The 19,645-nt window shown below is 42.1% G+C and overlaps 1 protein-coding gene across 1 annotated transcript in view; it reads right to left on the bottom strand.

The window, feature by feature from the left end:
* The window catches only part of plxnb2b (plexin b2b), a gene marked incomplete at both ends in the record, with an annotated part of 194,558 nt that overhangs the window by 95,546 nt on the left and 79,367 nt on the right, over positions 1 to 19,645 (bottom strand). The window contains 4 exons of the mRNA XM_080737057.1: positions 6,014 to 6,173; positions 9,830 to 9,956; positions 13,929 to 14,029; positions 17,427 to 17,555. Of these exons, the coding sequence (XP_080593183.1) occupies positions 6,014 to 6,173; positions 9,830 to 9,956; positions 13,929 to 14,029; positions 17,427 to 17,555 (517 nt within the window). The remainder of the gene's footprint in view (positions 1 to 6,013; positions 6,174 to 9,829; positions 9,957 to 13,928; positions 14,030 to 17,426; positions 17,556 to 19,645) is intronic.

Here is a 19,645-nt window from a genome sequence, read left to right as displayed (position 1 = left end):
GCGCCATTATTATTTCAGATTTTAACCCATTTTTAAGTATAAAGTTATGACTTTATACTTTAGCCATTCAAAAATAGCAGATTTACAAGCACATAGCGCGGCACCGAGTGCCACGCTATGAGCTTGTAGATCTGCTATTTTTGAAAAATGCTGACAATTTGTGCAAATATTTGAATATATAACTTTTTAAGTCAAATCTTTGCTTCTCGGGGTGCCCGCTGGCCTGGTGGTCAAGGCGCATACCACATACTAGGCTATGATGCCTGCTGGCGTCGCCGGTTCGATTCCTGATCCGGACGACCTTTGCCACATGTCATTCCCCATCTCTCTCCCCATTTCCTGTCAGTCTACTATCCTATCTAATAAAGGCATAAAAAAGCCCAAAAACAAATCTTTAAAAAAAAAAAAAAAAAAATCTTTGCTTCTGGGGGTCCCTGGAGCAAAATATTTGGAGATGGGGGTCGGCGGCCAGATATATATAGATTTTGGGGGTCCTTGACACAAAATGTTTTCACCCCCGAGACGATTTTACCCCCGAGACCCCAACATAGAAATCTGGTGTCTCTGTCTCTCCATCGAGTCGGACCCGAATGTAGAAAAATACATTGTGAATGAATCACTAGAAGAAGCACTTCACCCGTTTTCAACCTTATTTCATGTAATTGGTCCCCACTCAATGTGCTCTACACAGGACATCAAGCAAAGGAAACACAATCATAAAATGACATTTAGGGAAGCACAAAACAAAAGAATTACCGGTGCAGAAAAAAAAAAGAAAAGAAAAAATATATAATTACTGTGCACTACGGAAAGAAAAAGAAAAAAACTGAAAATTACTGAGGCGAACAGAAAGGTCTTTATTTGTGTTTTAGAGGAAATAAGAGCGGCAGCAGACCTGCAGTTTTATGTGGTGCATAAAAAACGAAATGCTTCCCCACATGTATTTGTAGTTTTATGGACAGAAAGCAGAAGTTTCCAATGATGACCTGAGAGATCTGGATGGTTCATGATATGGCACAAGAGCAGAAATGTATATCGGCCTTAAGAGTGAAACTGTGCCATCTGAGCTACAGATGTCTGTACAGATGTGCCGTTTCAAAACTTCACAGGTCCTGCCATTGGCAAGACAGTAGATTTTCAGGGGATTTGCAGAACATTGATCTTGTAGATCATCTATTTTTGCTATTGTTATGACCTTCTCTGACTTTGAAGTTTAAATCTGCCTGAAGTGGGTTCTGCTTTTTAACTCATACTCTGCGATCCCCGTCGAAACCGGGGATTTCCCGCTGTACCTCTCTGCGATGCCCGTCGTTCCCGGAAATTTAATTAGCTTTAATCATTATGAAACGATTAAAAGTATGATCGCTGTATATATCCGTTTCGGAGACTTTAGGCCCGCCCCCTAACTGTATCCGGTCGTATTTCCCGTTTGGACCGAATCTAGCTTTCCGTATCCGGTCTGAGCCTGGGCCATAGACCTACCGAATGCGCCACCGTGCCCTCCATTCGTTTACATTGTAGCAGAAGAATAAGCTACTCGGCGATGGAAAGCTCGTTTTTCAATCCGATTTTTGCGTTTGGAAACTTTGATCCAGTCTCTACATGCCTGGATTATGATCCCCGCACATATCGTGCGTTTTGTGCGCGAACGTGTCCACGTGTTACCATAGCGCACAGCTTGCTTTTTTCAATGTTTTTTCATGTAAACACTGGCGGATAAGCAGGGATACAGCGTGGCAACGGATATGTCCATTTCAATGGTTTTTTTTTTATTCTACGCGTCTACTAGATGAGTCGCGCACAGATTGTGCATGATGCGTGCGCGTGCCCACGTTAAAAGGTAAGGACAATTTGGCAGCTGTTTACTACAGCTATGTTTAAAATGGCAGTAAAATTGTTAATGGGGATGGAGTGGTTTCTTGCCATTTGCGAGTTTCTGCAAAAATACGCTCCATTCTTCATAAAAATTTGAAAGGCAAAACAGGGAAAGAAACCGTTGGAAAAATACATTTGCAGGACATGTTCAGGAAAAGAGCAGTCACATCAGACTCCACTGAGTGGTGGTAAATTAGACGTCTACTTATTTTTCTGACGTAATTTCAACCGGCAAGATTCCGTCTATATTTAGACTTGGTGAGGACCAATTATATGAACATAGGTTGAAAGTGGTGGTTGAAGGGATCCGTTAAGCCCCATTTCCAAAACAGCAAAAAATAAAACGAACTGGATATTTACTCATTGCGTCCCGTAAAAATGGATCCGCAACCCAAAATGGGAACCTACTGTATGTTCAGGAAACACTGCACTGAAGGTTTATTGTGCGTTAGGGCATTCACCAAATATTCGAATATTCGATTATTCGAATATCAAAGTCACTATTCGACGTTGTTCACCAAAGTCGAATATTCGCTTTTTTTTTTTTGTTTTGTTTTCTCTTTAAAAAAATATATAGTTTATAGATAGGAAGTCATAAGAATGAGTTGTCAATGCCCCTGGTGGATGAATTTGAATGTGACCCCCAAAATAAACATATTTGAACTGGGGACCCCCACCCTGACAAGCACTTGGAATTGTAGGTATTACATTTTATGTGACTCGCGAGGCGTTGTGAGCATGTAGATCGGCTATTTTCACAATGTTTTCCTCTTGCTTGCTTATTTGACAGTTTGTCCATGCAGTCCTGTCGAATATTCGACTATTCGAATACTTTGAGGTCAAATAATTAGAATACTAAAAATCACTATTCGTGAATGCCCTATAGTGCGTGTGTGCGTGCGTGCGTGCGTGCGTGCGAGCGTGCGTGCGTGACTCCTGTCATTCTATTTATGAGAACATTAACACATTCTGATGCATGCTCTGAGTGTGCTGGAAAGAAAGATCCTACATAACGTAACATGATGCATTTCAATTAGTTTCATGTAGGCTGGCAGTGATTTTCCAGTGCAGAGAAGAACAATTAAAAAGGCTGCCTCGGTACAGCAGCTGGATCCAAGCATCAATTACTCACGTTCTAACAGGTTCCATTTACAGTACAGTACCCATGTTTTTTGGTTGTTTTTTTTATGTTTTAGTTGTGTACTAGTATGTGAAAATTGTATGAATGCATTTATTATTGGTTTGATTTATATATATCTGTATGTCTTCTCCCCATAAAATTCAATTACATTCCATTCAAAGGGACTTTATTGGCATGAAAAAACATACATTGGCATTGCCAAAGCAAGAATCAAAAAATAAATGAATAAAAAACATTGAAAATAGGAACTGTATATAGTTGGAGGGGGTACAGCGTTGCGTAAACAGAGCTATGTCACATTGTGCTGTTTGATATACAGGGTTTGAAGCTTTTGGAAACAAATAGCAGCAAACCTTTGCAGTCATTTAAGGACAAATAGCAGCATTTTCCCTCAAAACGATTTAATAGTACACACACAAAAAAAAGCCTCATATTTAAAATGTTTTTAAAGGTAGCTGCTCTGTTTATAAGAGCGGTAGGTCTAGAGGTCTACCTGGCACAGATAGTAGTCCTTAGTCCCATTAACATAAACATGGCAAACAGCCAAACACTTTATACACAGTCGCACTCAAAGGGCCAAATCGAAAATAAACTATTGAACCTTGCTAGTGTTTCATCCTTTTGACAGATACTGTATGTACAAGTATTCCTCACAGCAGAACGACACGGGTGAACTTGCCCTTGTTTTAACTTTGTGTCTTCACACGTTACCGTGATGGTAGCGGTGCCCTAAACCAGTGGTTCTCAAAGTGGGGTCCGGGGACCCCCAGGGGTCCTTGAGGGAGTTCCAGGGGGTCCCCAACTAAACGATAGTCAGGAACCAAATGGACCCTAATGGGTCTGTAACTCAGAGAGTGTACCAAATGGATCCAAATGGACACGTTATGGTCCATTTGGTTTCATTTGTGCACTCTCAAGAGTTAAATTGACATTAGTGGGGTCCCAGAGATAGAAATGCCATTAAATGGGGGTCCGTAATCTAATGCACGTCAAACTGGGAGTCCTTGATGGTTGCGAATCACTGCTATGGCTGTAAAAATCTTCACTTGGCGGGGTCGAGGAAGATATTATATTATAGTATTATGATAATATGTGACATATTTACAGTACATTATGTTGTCCATCTTATGATATTCATATCTGTGCCTTATGATACATGATGATATTTGATAGCTTGTAAGAGTCTAGATGTCTCCACTAGACGATATCATGTACATAAAGCATAACCATCACCACCTAGAATATTCCTGCTGTATCTTTTCAAATGGGGTCAGCGGGCAGTGTCAATTTGGGGGTCCTTGACATGAAAAAGTTAGAGAAACACTGCCCTAAACCTGTAAATAGTTTGATACAGAGTAGCAATCCGATACCGGTGCGTTAAATAAATAAACAAATAAATAAATCTAAAACGAATCGTTCCAGTCCTTCATTCTGACTGACTGAGTGCCGTGGTAAAATGCTTGATAAGCAACACGCCTAAGACCGCATCTGCGCACATATATCACCATCACTGTGCCAACGTTTTATGTGCATTAGTCACTGTGCCGTTCCATGGACATATTATCATTCACGACTTTGCTTTTCATAATAGGCAAGGTGACAGGAGAGTTCCTTTTCGTCCTGCCTGTGCAAGGTTTTTACAAATCACTTCTAAACTAGGCAGAGGTGCCACTCGATGCCTTCCACAGCACCTTCCTGCTTTGTGCCCTTTGTGCTGGCAGTAGCAGGGGCTGCTTTCAAATTATTGCTGTAGCAAAATTGTTAAACCTACTTTCATTTGGGTTTTCTTTTCCCCTACATTTTTATCCCACAATTTTTGTAACCCATCTTTTCACCCGCTGCCAATTATCTATTGTAATCCTGGGCACTACACTCCCTCTACCAACCTGGGGAGAGCAGCGGACTGACCTCATACTTCCTTCTATGCATGAGGAGTCCAAGCTGCTTCTTTTCACCTGACAGGGGGGAGTTTACCCGACTGGACGTAGCACATGGAAGGAACACGTTATTCCAACCAGCTCCTTTCCCCTCCATCAGGTGCCCTGGCTGGCCAGGGGGAGGCAGTATAGAGACCAGGATTACTGCATGTTTTTTGTGAGGTACCTACCTACCCTAGGGGACACAGGGAGAACATGCAAACTCCACACAGAAAGGCCCATTTGCCAATCTCACCTAGGGTATGGGCACTGATGACACGGAGGAGAAAACACGCCCCCAGCGCCCACAGCGTCCCCAGTGGGACTCGAACCCAGGACCTTCTAGCTGTGAGGCGACAGCGCTACCGACTGTGCCACCGTGCCCGCAATTAGCATATGTTTGTGATTGTGATGATCATATTGCCAAATTGGTAACGCTTTTAGAAAAGCAATAAGCCATGCGAGACCATGATTTACTGTGATTTTACAACGGCGAAGAGGGTTGGAAGAGGCTTTCTACATGTCTCTAGTGGCTATTTTGGGATTGGTAGAGATTCTACTTAGCCTTTCAGCACTAAAACAGGAGGTTACACAAACCCATCACCACATGTTGCCACGTACAGTACTATTATTAATCATGACAGAAGCATGATAAAGCTCTTCACCCATTTTCAACCTAATCTCCATATAATTGGGCCTCACTAATGCCCATTATAATGTGGAATCTACCAGTGACATCATCGATGGGGAACCCAAGCTAATAGCTTTCTATTTTTTCTAGTTATCATGCTATAATGGAAGCCATTGTTCTCACATTAATAAGAATCTAAACAAAACATGCAAATCATACATTAAAACTTTTTTAAAACCCTGCCTTACGATGTCAGCGGGTTTCTGAAGTGTCCACAGCCCTCATATGCAACACCGAGAACATTATTATTATTATCTGGATTGGAACAAATTTAGGGGTGATAGTAAATACCTTTATGTACACATTTTGTGAAGAAAGCTATTTTATTATAAGCATTTATTTTCCAGATTCGGCTATAACTTTCCCTAACTATGAGACATTACACCTTACCCTGGTCCTCGGGTGTGGGTGGGATCACATCTGGTCTGGGGAGATGGCAGGAGACCTGGCCCGGCTCCGTCATCTTGCCGACGCTGCTGAAGAAGCTGAACCGACAGCGCAGGCTGTCTGTGGCCGCGATGGAGGGGAGGGAGGGAATGTTGATCTGGACCTGAAACCAGGGACGTGCAGAGAATGTTAGAGAGGCAGGGGCTGAAATTTCTAAAAGGACCTTTTGGTGAAAACATTGAAAATAGCCGACCTCCAAGAGCTTGGAGGTCTGCTATTTTCGGTAAGTGATACCACACTGAACTATGCGTAATCAAGTCAATACTGGAGATGTGGCGTAACGGCATGGATTTCTACACAGTGAGAGCAATTCTTTCAACATAAGATGCTGCAGTCAAGTTCAGGAGAGTTTGGACAAGGCAATTCTCTTGAATGCTGCCTTCAGGTATGGCATGGAAAGAGGGCCTTTGCATTTTTTTTCACTACAGTAAAAACTGCATTCATGGTCTGGAGAAGGCAATTTTTACAGGCAGATAAAAGGGCAGGGGCTCAAGCCCCCTTTGATGTCTACTGTAGGTGTGCACGTGCCTGCCTGAAAGCCAAAAAACGGGGCAATGGGAGACATATAAGGATGCTGGCGTTTCAATTATCACCGAACCGCAAGCTGATATCGATCTGTTTTTCCTCAATTTCTCTATTTTTATCCTCATGGGTTGTAGGCGTTTTGACACTACAGTATGAATGTTGACCCTATATACAGGCTGATCATCACACTGATAATTGTTTGACAATGTCTCAGGCGTCTTCCATTTAGCTGACATAGTGAGATCTGAGATCTTTCTATATCGTCTCTGTCTGGTGGAGACGTCATATTATGTCCAAAAATATATATATAAATACTGTATATTTATTGTGACCGAAGGTCGCAGTTTACTATGAGAAACGTCACAGCTTGTCCGCGTCCGTCCGTGTAGACGTACACATTTTTACGGTCTATGGGTTTGCCGCTCTGACAGAACGCTCTGGCTTCACTGAGATGATGTCACACTAATAGCAGAATGGAACCACTCTACCAGAATGGGTTTGCCGCTCTGACATCACGCTCTGGCTTCACTGAGATGATGTCACACTAATAGCATCCCTTTTATGCCCATATATGGAGTTCCCTGATGTCATCAATATTAATGATGCCCTATTGGAGAGATCCCTGTGATGCCAGGGGAACAAACCCCTTTTATGCCCATATATGGAGATCCCTGATGTCCACATCCATGATGTCCACATTCCTGGATGTGGACATCAGGATTCAAATTCGAAAATAGCAAAAGTAGTAGATCTACAAGTGTTTCTGCTACTTTCGATGCTTTTGTGTAACGCTGTAGTATGATCAGGTAGTGCATTAATTAACTAAAACATAACATAAGTTAAAATATGGAGATAAGAGGTTTATGCCGGACAGCAACACCCTCCCCCTACGTTCATGTTTGTCCCCGACGAGGACCTCAAAAGAAGTTGTACTCCGATCTAAATAAAGTTATTCCGGGAGCCTTTGAGACAAATTTCCTCCTCAGCTTTACGTGTCCTTTTTTATCCAGCAGCCGCCCGCCGTCTGTGCCAGGGATTTATTTTTGGATGTGGCGTGCACTTTTCTTGGACGGCATTTCAATTATCTCAGCACTCGGCTCTTGGCTGATTATTTCAATATCTCACTTTGCCACGCCGAGTCGAGCAGGGGAGAGGAGAGACGCAAGGTTGAGAACGCGATATACAAGCGGCGCCTTGTAAGGGTTGAGCTAAATGTAGCGTTGGAAGAGACAAGGACAGATAGGTATGACGGTAACATTAGCATAAAGTCAGAGAGGAGAAGGGGTGGTCCCGGTAGCTCAATTGGTAGAGGTTTGAACCCGAGGCCATTCGCTGCATGTTCTCTCTGTCTCTCTCTGCTGCCTTTCCTGTTCCTCTACTCCAGGGGTCTTCAACGTTTTCGGGCCAAGGACCCCTTAGTCGAGAGAGAATTTGTATTTCAGATATTTAACCACTTGAACCGTCAATACTTAATAAACTTGACCTTTCGCTCTGTAGTTGAACTTGTACTTTTTCCCCTCTACACCAAACCCATTTGCCAAAAATAGGCGATCTACAAGCTTGTAGATCGGCTATTTTGTTGTTGATCTTTAAGGGTATTCAATTTTAGTTTGACTCGTTTCCACAGATAAACATTGTGAAAATAGCAGATAATGACAATTTGACCAGTTTCTATAGTTTGCTGATTACTTTTGATACAATAACTCTCTTATTTTTTTAGGCGTTAAAAATGTCACTTCACTGCCATGTGGGGACCCTCCCAAAATCATGTTTGAGGAGGGGGCCCCAACCCGCAGTTTGAAAACCAGCTCCACTCTAGTCTAGTCACTATTTTTCTCTAAATCGCTGAGAGGAAAAGAAATGAGGGAAAAGTTGTGAGAGTGCAAGAGAGATGGAGAGAGCCTTTCCGTCTTCTGACTGAGAGCACAGTCAACCAGTCGGTTATTATACGGCGGCTCACAGTTTTCTGGATCAATACAGAGTAGAGAGTCTGAGAGTCAAGGGTAACTGATTCACCATGGAAATGTTTTTTATTTGTGTTACTACTCCGTCTCTCTCTCTCTCTCTCTCTGTGCGTGCGTGCGTGCGTGCGTGCAACATACTTGTATTGCTATACTTGTGGGGGCCACATTTTACCACAAGTATTGCAGAGTTTGAGAAGCAGTGGTGTAAAGTAACTAAGAAATATAGTACTTAAGTACTGTACTTGAGTTAAATGTTGTTACTTTACTTGATTCATGGGGCGTGTAACTGACAGACAACAAGTCATGTTTTGGGTGAACTACTCCTTTAAAGGCTTACAAATAAGGAAAGATTCATGTTGGGTTTAGGCAGTGGTGGGAAAAAAAAGTACTTAAATGTTTTACTTAAGTAAAAGTATCAAAACTGCAATGTAGAAATACTCTGTAAGGGCACAGTCACACCAAAGTATGGTTGCCAGCTGACAAGTGGATTCCGACAATGCATTTCAATGGGAAAGGCATGGATTTATGGTCTTGCGCAGCTTTCAGCGTGCCGCACAGTCCTTGCGTTTTCTTTGCTTGAAGCACTGTTTTCTCCCTCTGTCCAATCGGGTGAGTCGAAGGCGGACCGTCCCAAGACTCAGGAAGTGACAAGTGGTTGTCATTGGTTATTGGGAGAATCCCCTGACTGCGAAAAAACACTCGGCTGAGCACAAAAAGAGTTTGTCAGCCACCAGCCATACTTTGGTGTGACCGGCTACACATCTCCATTCAGAAACATTGCCATCTAAGTGGGGGTGTTTCTGAATGGAGGTCTGGATGAAGTGACCTCTTTTACTTAAAGCAGGGCTCTTCAACGTTTTCAGTCCAAGGACCCCTTAGTTGAGAGAGAGAGATGAAGCAGGGACCCCCACAACCTGTTCATAGATGTAGTTTCATTGTTTGACAGCACGATCAACAGTGTATTTTGGATTCATGTTTTCAGATATTTAACCACTTGAACCGTGAATACATACACGTGTCCTATCACTGTACTTAGTCTGCTCTTTTTCCCCCTCCAAAGCTCTTTATCGAAAATAGCCGATCTACAAGCTCTGTAGATCTGCTATTTTTGGCTAAAGTTCTCAGAATATGGACGCTGGGGTTCAAGTGTTTAATGTAAGAAAGTAAAAGTTCCTATCACACAAAGATTTGAAGGACCCCCTGTAGTAACTCTGAGGACCCCCTGTTGAAGATCCCTGACTTAAAGTAAAAACAAATGAAATGAACTCACCTGCTGGGTCTTCTTGCAGGACAGGTTGGAGGGATGAAAGGAGACGATCTTCACACACTCCTGCCTGGGGCTCCACAACCACACGTTCTTCTCCTCCGCCCTCCGGCACTCCGACCTCCTGGTGCACCTGGAGGAAGAAAAGGTAGAGAGGCATGAGATCTGATGCAGCGGGTTTTTAACCTTTTTTCATATCAATGCCCATTATTGATTCGGCATTTGAGCCACGGATGAGATCGCCCGTTTGATGAGATCGAGACTCTCAGACCCAAAACATGGATTTTCGTCATCGTTGGATAAGATTTTGTCCACGATTCCATGCTGTATTGATGTGGTACCATAGGAGAGAGAACGTTTCAAAATAATAAAAAAAAAAAAGTTTAAAGGTCTTTGCAGCGTTTTTTCGGACGAATATTGGTGCGAATTTCTGAGCACGTAAATAAAAAAATCGTCCTCACGTTATGTCAATCACGTTTGCACACTACCCCCCGTTATTTGTCTGTGTTCATTATTTTCAGACCAGGGTTGTTTTTTGTCAAATTTTCTCTCTCTCTCTCCTTGGCCTGAAAAAAGTTTTTTGCAGATTTTGGATTTCCAAAACGCAACGAAAAAACAAACAAAAATGTTTAAAACAATATTTGATTTTAAAATAAATATCCTCTCTCTCACACTTTTGTTCTATTTTGGGGGGCATCTATTGTCACGAATATGCTCTATCACTCTGTCTTTAATTTGGAGACCACCAGGTATACGGGACTGGATCTGTACTGTACAGACACCGAGATACGATTTGTCAAAATAAAACACAATGAAAGCCAATGTTGTTGTTGTCGTTATGGCTGGCTGGGACCTCTGCACTGACTCCGCCGTTGCGTGTCAAACTGGTGAACCCATCAACAACGTTAAAGAATATGAGCGAAGAGGCCCTTGTCTCCTCTGGGGTTTACCAATTAAAAATAATAAGTGTATTGATCTGAAAGAATTCACTTGCTGGAATCAGCGGACAACTTCACCGTCGCTCTGACAGCCGTGTCTCATTTCAGTGATCCTGTTCTTAAAACTGTGAAGCGATATTCTTTGTTTTTTTTCATTCTTTTTTTCAGTTGTTGCCACTTATTAACCCATTTAGGCCTAGAATTATTGAATGCTTTAACCAGTGAAAAATAGCAGATATACAAGCTCACAGCGCGGTATTTTTGAAAAAGTCTTGAAAATGTATGCAAATCTTTGAATATATGTATATTCAAGGCGAACGTTTGTAACTAAAATTTTGCTTCTGGGTGGTCCCTGGAACTAAATATTTTGAGATGGGGGTCCGTGGCCAAATAAATATCATTTTGAGGGTCCTTCACATGAAATGGTTTGAGAACCACTGACATAGTAGTCACTCAAGAACAGACTAACTGAACTCCAGTTAAGTGAAAAGGACCTTTTCTTTGACGATGGCTAGCCAGATCGCTGACATATAGAAACATAGGTTTTTCAAAAAACCTTAGAAGGATTCAAAAGACACTTATAGAATCGGGTCAAAATTCTAATTTTCACGATTTTTAAAAAATAGCAGATCTACAAGCTCAGCTTGTATATCTGCTATTTTTCATTAGTTAAAGCATAAAATAATAATACACAATACTGTATACCCGTTCTGAATTGGTTAAGCATTTCAATTCCCCTCATCTCCTGGATGGTGGCAGATGACAGGCCTTTTTTCCATTTCCTGATTGCATCCGTCAGAAACACATGACGCGTAATGGAGCTCCGGTGCTGCCCCTCCCCCTCCCCGTCGCCCCCTCTGGGGGGTTTGATAAATAAGGGTCTGATGAGAGTAAATTGCAGCGGCCGCCGTCTCTCCACATGAGCCTGACAAACTGCTTTAATTTCTCGGGGCCTTTCTGGAGACACACCGGGAGGTGGGACACATAAACACTGAGGGATGCTGGAGAGAGAGGCGGCCATAAAACACTGAGCCAAATACCCTGCCATTTTTATACAGGTGCATGTGTTAGCGCGCGCGTGTGTGTGTGTGTGCGTTTGTGTGTGTGTGTGTGTGTGCGACTGTGCGTGCGTGTGTGTGTGTGTGTGTCTGCGTCAAGGGTGTAGTTGTCCCGATTTAAAATGAGGCAAACACGTAACTGAAAGTTCCTATGATTGGCCGCTAGTTGCGCTGTTCTGGCACCAGAAGCAACATGTTCTCCACAGGATTCCATTAATTTCCCCCGAACTTTTACATTTGATTTTCTTAGCTTAACTCTCCCCACGCTTTGAACGTTAACGTTCGCCCCATTTTTTACAGAACCTTGATGCCAATACGGCGCTCGTTCGGTTCGTTCGTCTGATGACAGTAAGCTGATGAGGGGTCGCGCGGCCGTCTACTGTAAACACATTTTCCGCGGTGATGGTGTAAAAAATCCATTATGCGTTAGATCAACGGAGAACAATTCACTTCCTTGTTGATTTCCTCTGGCTGTAAGGCTCTGTGGCCAGTGACTGGTCTTCTTCTTCTTCAACACATAACAGGCAAATTCACATTCATTCTCGCATGACGCCGCCCTCTGCTGCCTGGCAGACCAAAGTGCACTATTGCACAATAAAAAAAAAAAATAAAAAAAATGTCTGTCTATCTACTATAACGTCGCAAAGGTAAGCCGCTTTTTGATGGCACCAGACCCAATAAATAAATAAATAATCTGGCAGTAGGAGAGTTAATAAACATTGTCATAAATACTTTATGGTTCCTGTCGCTAGTTTAAAGTCTCGTTTCAATCACAATGATATGCGTTTTGTGAAAATATGGTCCAATTTATGTTATATTTGATGTAGGAGGGGCTTCATTCATGGGGTGTGTAATTGATAGAAAATAAGTCATTTTGGGGTAAACTACTCCTTTAACCACTTAAACACTACTCACTTCGTTGTAACCAAGTCTTAAAGCAAAACTAGCCGATCTATAAGCATTTATATATATATATTTATTTATATATATATGTGTGTGTGTGTGTGTGTGTGTGTGTGTGTGTGTGTTTGTGTGTGTCTAACTCGTTCCTGAACGTGTTAGACACAGGATGTGTTAACTCATTCAGAGCCCCAGACATTAACGGATTATAATGTCCAAAGTGCCTCCTTCAGGTCCCATTCACTTGCGTTGTCTTATTTTGAAGGCCAGAAGTCCACCGCGCAATCACTTCCGGTCTGACGTCATCGGATCGTGCGCCGGAACCGATCCGTGTCCACGTGGAGTTGTGTAATGGCCGACCGGGAGCTTTTATAACTGTGTAACATAAGCGAGCATCTGCCTCCATCCTAGCTTCTAAAGTGTAGTTTTGAGATAATGGACATTAAAGATGAGATCCCCCGTCCACCTCAATGTTATGGATGGGACTATTTTGTGCTCGTGGAGCCGTGATGATGCGAAATCAGCGACGGATTTCGTCTCCGGACCGCCGGCGATTCTTCTCGGTAATGTACTCGCCGTTACAGTAATCTATTACTTTTCCCGAGATATCCCGTGAATGGCACTACAGATACTCGAGTACATTTCGCGAGACATCTCGCGAATGGCACTAGATGAGTTAAGAGGCTTCCAACAAATTGGGATGCAAGAAAAAAAAAACTGCTAAACGGCTTGCAAAATTCTGTGCAATCTCTTCTACTATCGGTTGCTGCCAAACATAGCAAAGGCGCTGGTATTTGTCCAAGATTTGCTTGTCTTTTAATATTTTGTGTCGTACATTTTGTGTCCTTGTAAACGGTGCATTTATCCAAGGCGCTTTGCAGAGATGCGCATTACATTCCCCCATTCACACATAGATTCATACACCGATGGCGGAGGAAACCATGAAGGGCACCAACCTGCTTACCAGGAGCAACTAGAGTCTTGCTCAAGGACTCTTTGACACTAACTCTGGGGGAGCCCGGGATCGAACTGGGAACCCTTCGGGAACACTCCGTGTTCTAAGACGGCAACTCTACCCCTGAGCCACTGCCGCCCCTCTTATGTGAACATGAATAAATTATGAGTTTCTGTGTGTGTGTGTGTGTGTGTGTGTGTGTGTGTGTGTGTGTGTGCGTGTGCGTGTGCGTGTGTTCAAGACACAATGCTGACCTGCCCTCCAGCACACACCAGCCACAGTAGGGGTCCCTCAGCGCCACACAAGACTGGCAGTCAGTCTTGAGGTGGCACTTCTGCACCGGAACCTTCATGATCTACAGCCACAGGGAGAGAGAGATGGTTAAATAAGCAAGCGAGGGGCCACGTTAAGAGCTGCATTAAAATCCATTTAGGCCTAGAATTATTGAATGCTTTAACCGGTGAAAAATAGCAGATATACAAGCTCACAGTGCGAGCTTGTAGATCTGCTATTTTTGAAAAAGTTGTGACATTTTTTTGAATATATATGTATTTTCAAAGCAAACGTTTGTAGTTAAAATTTTGCTTCTGGGGGGTCCCTGGAACTAAATATTTTGAGATGAGGGTCCGTGGCCAAATACATATCATTTTGGGGGTCCTTCACATGAAAAGGTTTGAGAGCCACTGACATAGTAGTCTCTCAAGAACAGACTAACTGAGCTCCAGTTGAGTGAAAAGGACCTTTTCTTTGACGATGGCTGGCCAGATTGCTGACATAGAAACATAGGTTTTTCAAAAAAATCTTATAACGATTCAAACAATTTTTCAAAAATAGCAGATCTACGAGCGCGGCACTCGCGAGCTCACAGCGCGGCACTCGCGAGTGCCGCGCTGTGAGCTCGTAGATCTGCTATTTTTCAATAGTTAAAGCATAAAATAATGATACACTATACTGTGTACCCGTTCTAAATGCATTAAACAGAAGCAACTTGCACGAGGAAGTAATACCCAACCAGTATGTTTATAATGCATCATAGACATGGGATGCATGGCAAGTGTTAGCGGAGCGCAGTGGTGGAAAGTAACTAAAAGTACGCTTACTTGTATTGTATTGTATTTAAGTCCAATTTTGAGGTAGTTGAACTTTACTTGAGTATTTCCAATTTCCAATACTTTTACTTACATCTCGGAGGCGCTAGCCCTAAAAAAGTTATTGTTTTTATGGTGTTGGACATATTAGATTTATGAAAGTTGCTTTGTTGTTTTCATTAGGCCACTGGTAACAACTAAATTAAAGCACATAACACTGAGTGGAATCATTAAGGCCTTAATGCACAATAGCTTTAATAGCTTAATGGCTTCTCGTGATAAACATGTTCGTCTCTGCCAATTAATTCCACTAACATCATGGTTTGTGGTAGAAAGCTGACCAATATGCAACCTCTCTCATATAGACATCTACAGATTGCACACTATAAAAGTAAAAAATAAAATAAAAATGTAAACGGCACATGGTACGTTCAGATATTTAGGCTAAAAGGATAAGTTTGGCGATCGACCAGCGGTTCCAAGCCTGTGGGCCGCAACACACTAAGATTTTAATGATAATATAAAGAATAAAAGCTCGCAATGAGCTTGTATATCTGCAATTCTTTTGCATAAAATAATGGTAAAGTGGTTCAAATGTAATGTGACACAGATTGCGTTCCAGGTCTAAACGGGTAAAAAGAAAAAACACAGAGCACGATGGATTGATGGAACGTTAAAATAGACTCTGAAGTGAAAAGGCATGCGGATCGCCCATCTGACCACTTAATTGGCTGCCAACAAATTAACCAATTATATAATTACAGTCAATCTGCAGTCAATTGAATACCAACTCTGTTTTCTTTTCTCTTCAGACAGGGGGCGATGCTTCACAAGCAAGCTAGCGTAACGCGTGTTGGTGCTAATGGACAGGCAGCTATACATCTCACTCTGTGAATTCCATTTTAATGGAAGCCACAAGTCAGTGTGAGAGGTGCGTTTCGGAAGGGCAACCCGGCGGCGGGGCTAGACGTATACGCACCTTCTTCTCTGTGGTGATGTAGATGTGGCTGTGGTGACGTACGTACCTTCTTCTCTGTGGTGATGTAGATGTGGCTGTGGCTGTGGTGACGTACGTACCTTCTTCTCTGTGGTGATGTAGATGTGGCTGTGGCTGAGGTGACGTATACGTACCTTCTTCTCTGTGGTGATGTAGATGTGGCTGTGGCTGAGGTGACGTATACGTACCTTCTTCTCTGTGGTGATGTAGATGTGGCTGTGGCTAGACGTATACGTACCTTCTTCTCTGTGGTGATGTAGATGTGGCTGTGGCCAGTGTTGTACCCGAACGCGTTCAAAGAACGATCGTTCATGAACACGTTCATATTTTGGGCGAACGTGAACTGAACGTAATTGTTTTCGCTTGATGAACGATATTGTCGAACGCGGTCATTCTGACGCCCGTGAACGGAGTTCGTCGGCGTTCGTCGGCCGTTCATGCGGCGGTCCGCGCCTCCGCGGTCGTCTGTCCTCTCCTCTCTCTTTTCATTCACATGCTCCAATAGCACACACTGCACGCAGCCCCTCGTGAACGTTGATATAAGGTGCGGTCTGCACTCTGCTGCTGCACTGTGAATCTCCTCCTCGTTACGTGTCTCGCAAGCCTGACTATATACTTTGTCCTATGTGTGTTGCATGGCGAAAATAGCTGATCTGCAAGCTCACAACGCGTCGCATCCACGAGACAACGTGAGCTTGTAGATCAGCTATTTTAACCAACGCGGAAACATGCTGTGCGCGAGGTTTAGAAACGTATGCCTTCTAGTGGGGTTCCTTGTACATGTAATTTTTTGTTTTCATTTCAAATGTGTGTTAAAGTTTATTTTTCACTTCCAATTTGTAGATTATGGTCTATAGAACAATTTTGGTTCGAGTGTCAAGACAGTGGATTGAAGAAAAATATATTTTTTGCCCTATTTCCAAAATGACCAAAATCAGAATTGTGTTTTTTGAACAATGTCTTAGTTTTCCCACAACTGCTGTGTAATATATTTTTTTTATTGCTATATCAAGTCAATACTGTGTGGGGAATCAATTGGAGTCAAATATTTGTTTTGAATATTATGATATTTCACACAATGAGACAATAACATGGTTATTACATTCAGCCCTTCACAATAAGGGTGCAGGAAGACTGGGAACTAGGCAGTGGGCACATAACTATTGTGGGCACCTCAATGTTAAGTTGGATGAAATTATTGCTGTGTGTGGTTCTATATGGGCTGTGTCAATAGTTTTGACAAATAATAGCAACGTCTAAACATTTATATAATATATATATAGACCTAGGCTATATATTTTTTTTCTTCTTTTTTTTTTTTTTTTTTTTTTGAATAGCCAAAGTATAAAAACAAATATGGTTAAAAAAAGAACGAAAAAGAACTAAGTTAGTTCATTTTGGGGAACCATGAACTTAGTTCAAAATATAGAATTATGAACTATGAAATGAACTAGTTCATTTTAGAAGTTCTGAACTTGAACTTGAACTAGTTCGTTTTTAAAGTGAACTTTCCCAACACTGGCTGTGGCTGAGGTCAAAGAAAACGTACCTTCTTCTCTGTGGTGATGTAGATGTGGCTGTGGCTGAGGTGACGTACGTACCTTCTTCTCTGTGGTGATGTAGATGTGGCTGTGGCTGAGGTCAAAGAAAAGGTTAGACATACGTACCTTCTTCTCTGTGGTGATGTAGATGTGGCTGTGGCTGAGGTCAAAGAAAAGGTTCCGGTTAACCTTCTCCCCCATCAGGTCCCTGGAGGTGCTGCCGTACACGTCTGGGTAGCCCACGGTCAGGTGCACCTGGTGGGGAGAGATGAGAGATCACACAGTCAGCTGGAGGGTCTAGAGCATTTAGGCCTAGAATTATTGGCTGCTTTAAAGGTGATACACCATGCATTTAAAAAATATTTATGTCATATTGTTTATGTCCCAAAAACGTTTTTCAAAAGGTTTGAGGCTAAATTACCACTCCTGAATAGAGAGCCTCTCTCATTTTGAATGGCTCTCAGAGCATTTTCAGCTGCAGTACCACCTTTGGCCTGAACTGCGCCACCCCCCCCCCAAAATCTTTTTGAAAAAAAAAAAAAAAAAAGTTTTTGAAAAAAAAAAAAAATCTTCAAAAACGGCCGTCGATGACGTCAGCGACGGCAGCAAATCTGGACAGCCTGTTTTGAGCTCGCAGCGCGGCACTCGGTGCCGCGCTGTGAGCTTGTATATCTGCTATTTTTCAATAGTTAAAGCACACAATAATGGTTAAAGTGGTTAAAATCCAACGCAACTCGGGCACATTCCAGGTATTTGAGGGCTAGAGCAGTGTTCATTTTGACAGCAAATTTTGTACTTAGTTTTAATACTTAGTTTTAGTCATAGTCTTTTGAACACAATTTCATTTGGATTTAGTCATATTTTAGTTATCTGAAATGTTTTAGTTTTAGTCTACTTTAAGTCGACTAAATATCATAAGATTTTAGTTTACAGTTGATTTCGTTGACAAAAAATATTTTGGAAGGCTTTGATGGCATCATAATGGCTGATTTTACACTTGCATGCTGAAAATAGCCGATCGCTGTTACCTATTTTCAGAGTGCAACACACGAGCACAACCAAACATAAAATAACTAGACCCTCCCAAACATTATTTGTCTCGTTATTATTTGTTGATGAACATATTTAGACGTAGTTTTAGTCATCATATCTTTATTTTTTTTTTATTTTTTTCAGTGATTATTTATTCTTCTTCTTTTCCCTCTCTCTCATAGTTCTAGTGGACAAAATTAACACTGGGTGGGTGGGCATATGGGTTATAGTTGAAGACACTTCATTACTTGTGCTTTAGTGTACGCTCTGGGAATTCCGCCAGAAAACTCACCCAGAACTTCACAAGGGGGATGCGTTTCATACATGTACCTCTTGACAAGAGTCTGTGGATTTTAATGAGGTGGTCCTCTTCTGTAGTGTTTATGCTTGAAGTACTTTTGGAATTGAAGCATGTGCCAAGCCTCCTCATATTGCCACTGATACAATATGATATAATAATGCATTCCACTGTCCTCATATCACACTACTACTGTACCAACAGTTGGGGTCTAACTCACTACTCCTTTATTTTCTTTGAAACACTTTTTCCCCCAGAAGTTAATCAGAATAAAGTACAGTTAGTTAAATTGAGTGCAGCAAAATAGTTTTTACGGGGGGCTATGGTCCAGGGACCCCTAAGGGGTCCTTGGAGGGGTTCCCAAGCAAAAGTAATTAATATAGAATCACTATAATTTTATTTTAACCACTTTATCCATTAAATGATTTTTTGGAACATAAATCATCTCTTCTGGTTGTCCCTGGCATAAGACATTTTCAGATGGCGGTCTGCGGGCAAATGCATATTAACTAGGCGGTCCTTAACATGAAAAAGTTTAAGAACCACATATTCTCTAGGTCAGGGGTCTTCAACATTTTCAGGCCAAGGACCCCTTAGCTGAGAGAGAGATGAAGCAGGGACCCCCACTGCATATTGTATAACATTGTGTTGCAGATTCAAAATGTTCATAGATTTCTTAGGCAGCTTAGACTTGTTTGACAGCACTGTCATCATGTTGGAGTAATGTGTATTTTCAGACATTAACCACTTGAACCGTCAAATACTGCTCTTCTTTTCCCTCAACAAACCTCTTTGCCAAAAATAACCGATCTACAAGCTTACAACGCCTCGCAGCGCGAGGCGTTGTAAGCTTGTAGATCTGCTATTTTTGGCTAATGGCCCATCGAATAGGGATGCTATAGACTATATAGTTCAACTGGTTAATGTAAAAACATGATCCTATCACACAAAGATTTGGTGGCCCCCTGTTGTAACACTGAGGACCCCTTAGGGGTCCCGGACCCCCTGTTGAAGA

Source organism: Nannobrachium achirus (genome assembly GCF_963921795.1).
Source record: "Nannobrachium achirus genome assembly, chromosome: 11".
Classification (NCBI taxonomy): domain Eukaryota; kingdom Metazoa; phylum Chordata; class Actinopteri; order Myctophiformes; family Myctophidae; genus Nannobrachium; species Nannobrachium achirus.
The sequence above is the reverse complement of the archived record's forward strand: the minus strand, read 5'-3'. Positions and strand labels throughout refer to the sequence as shown.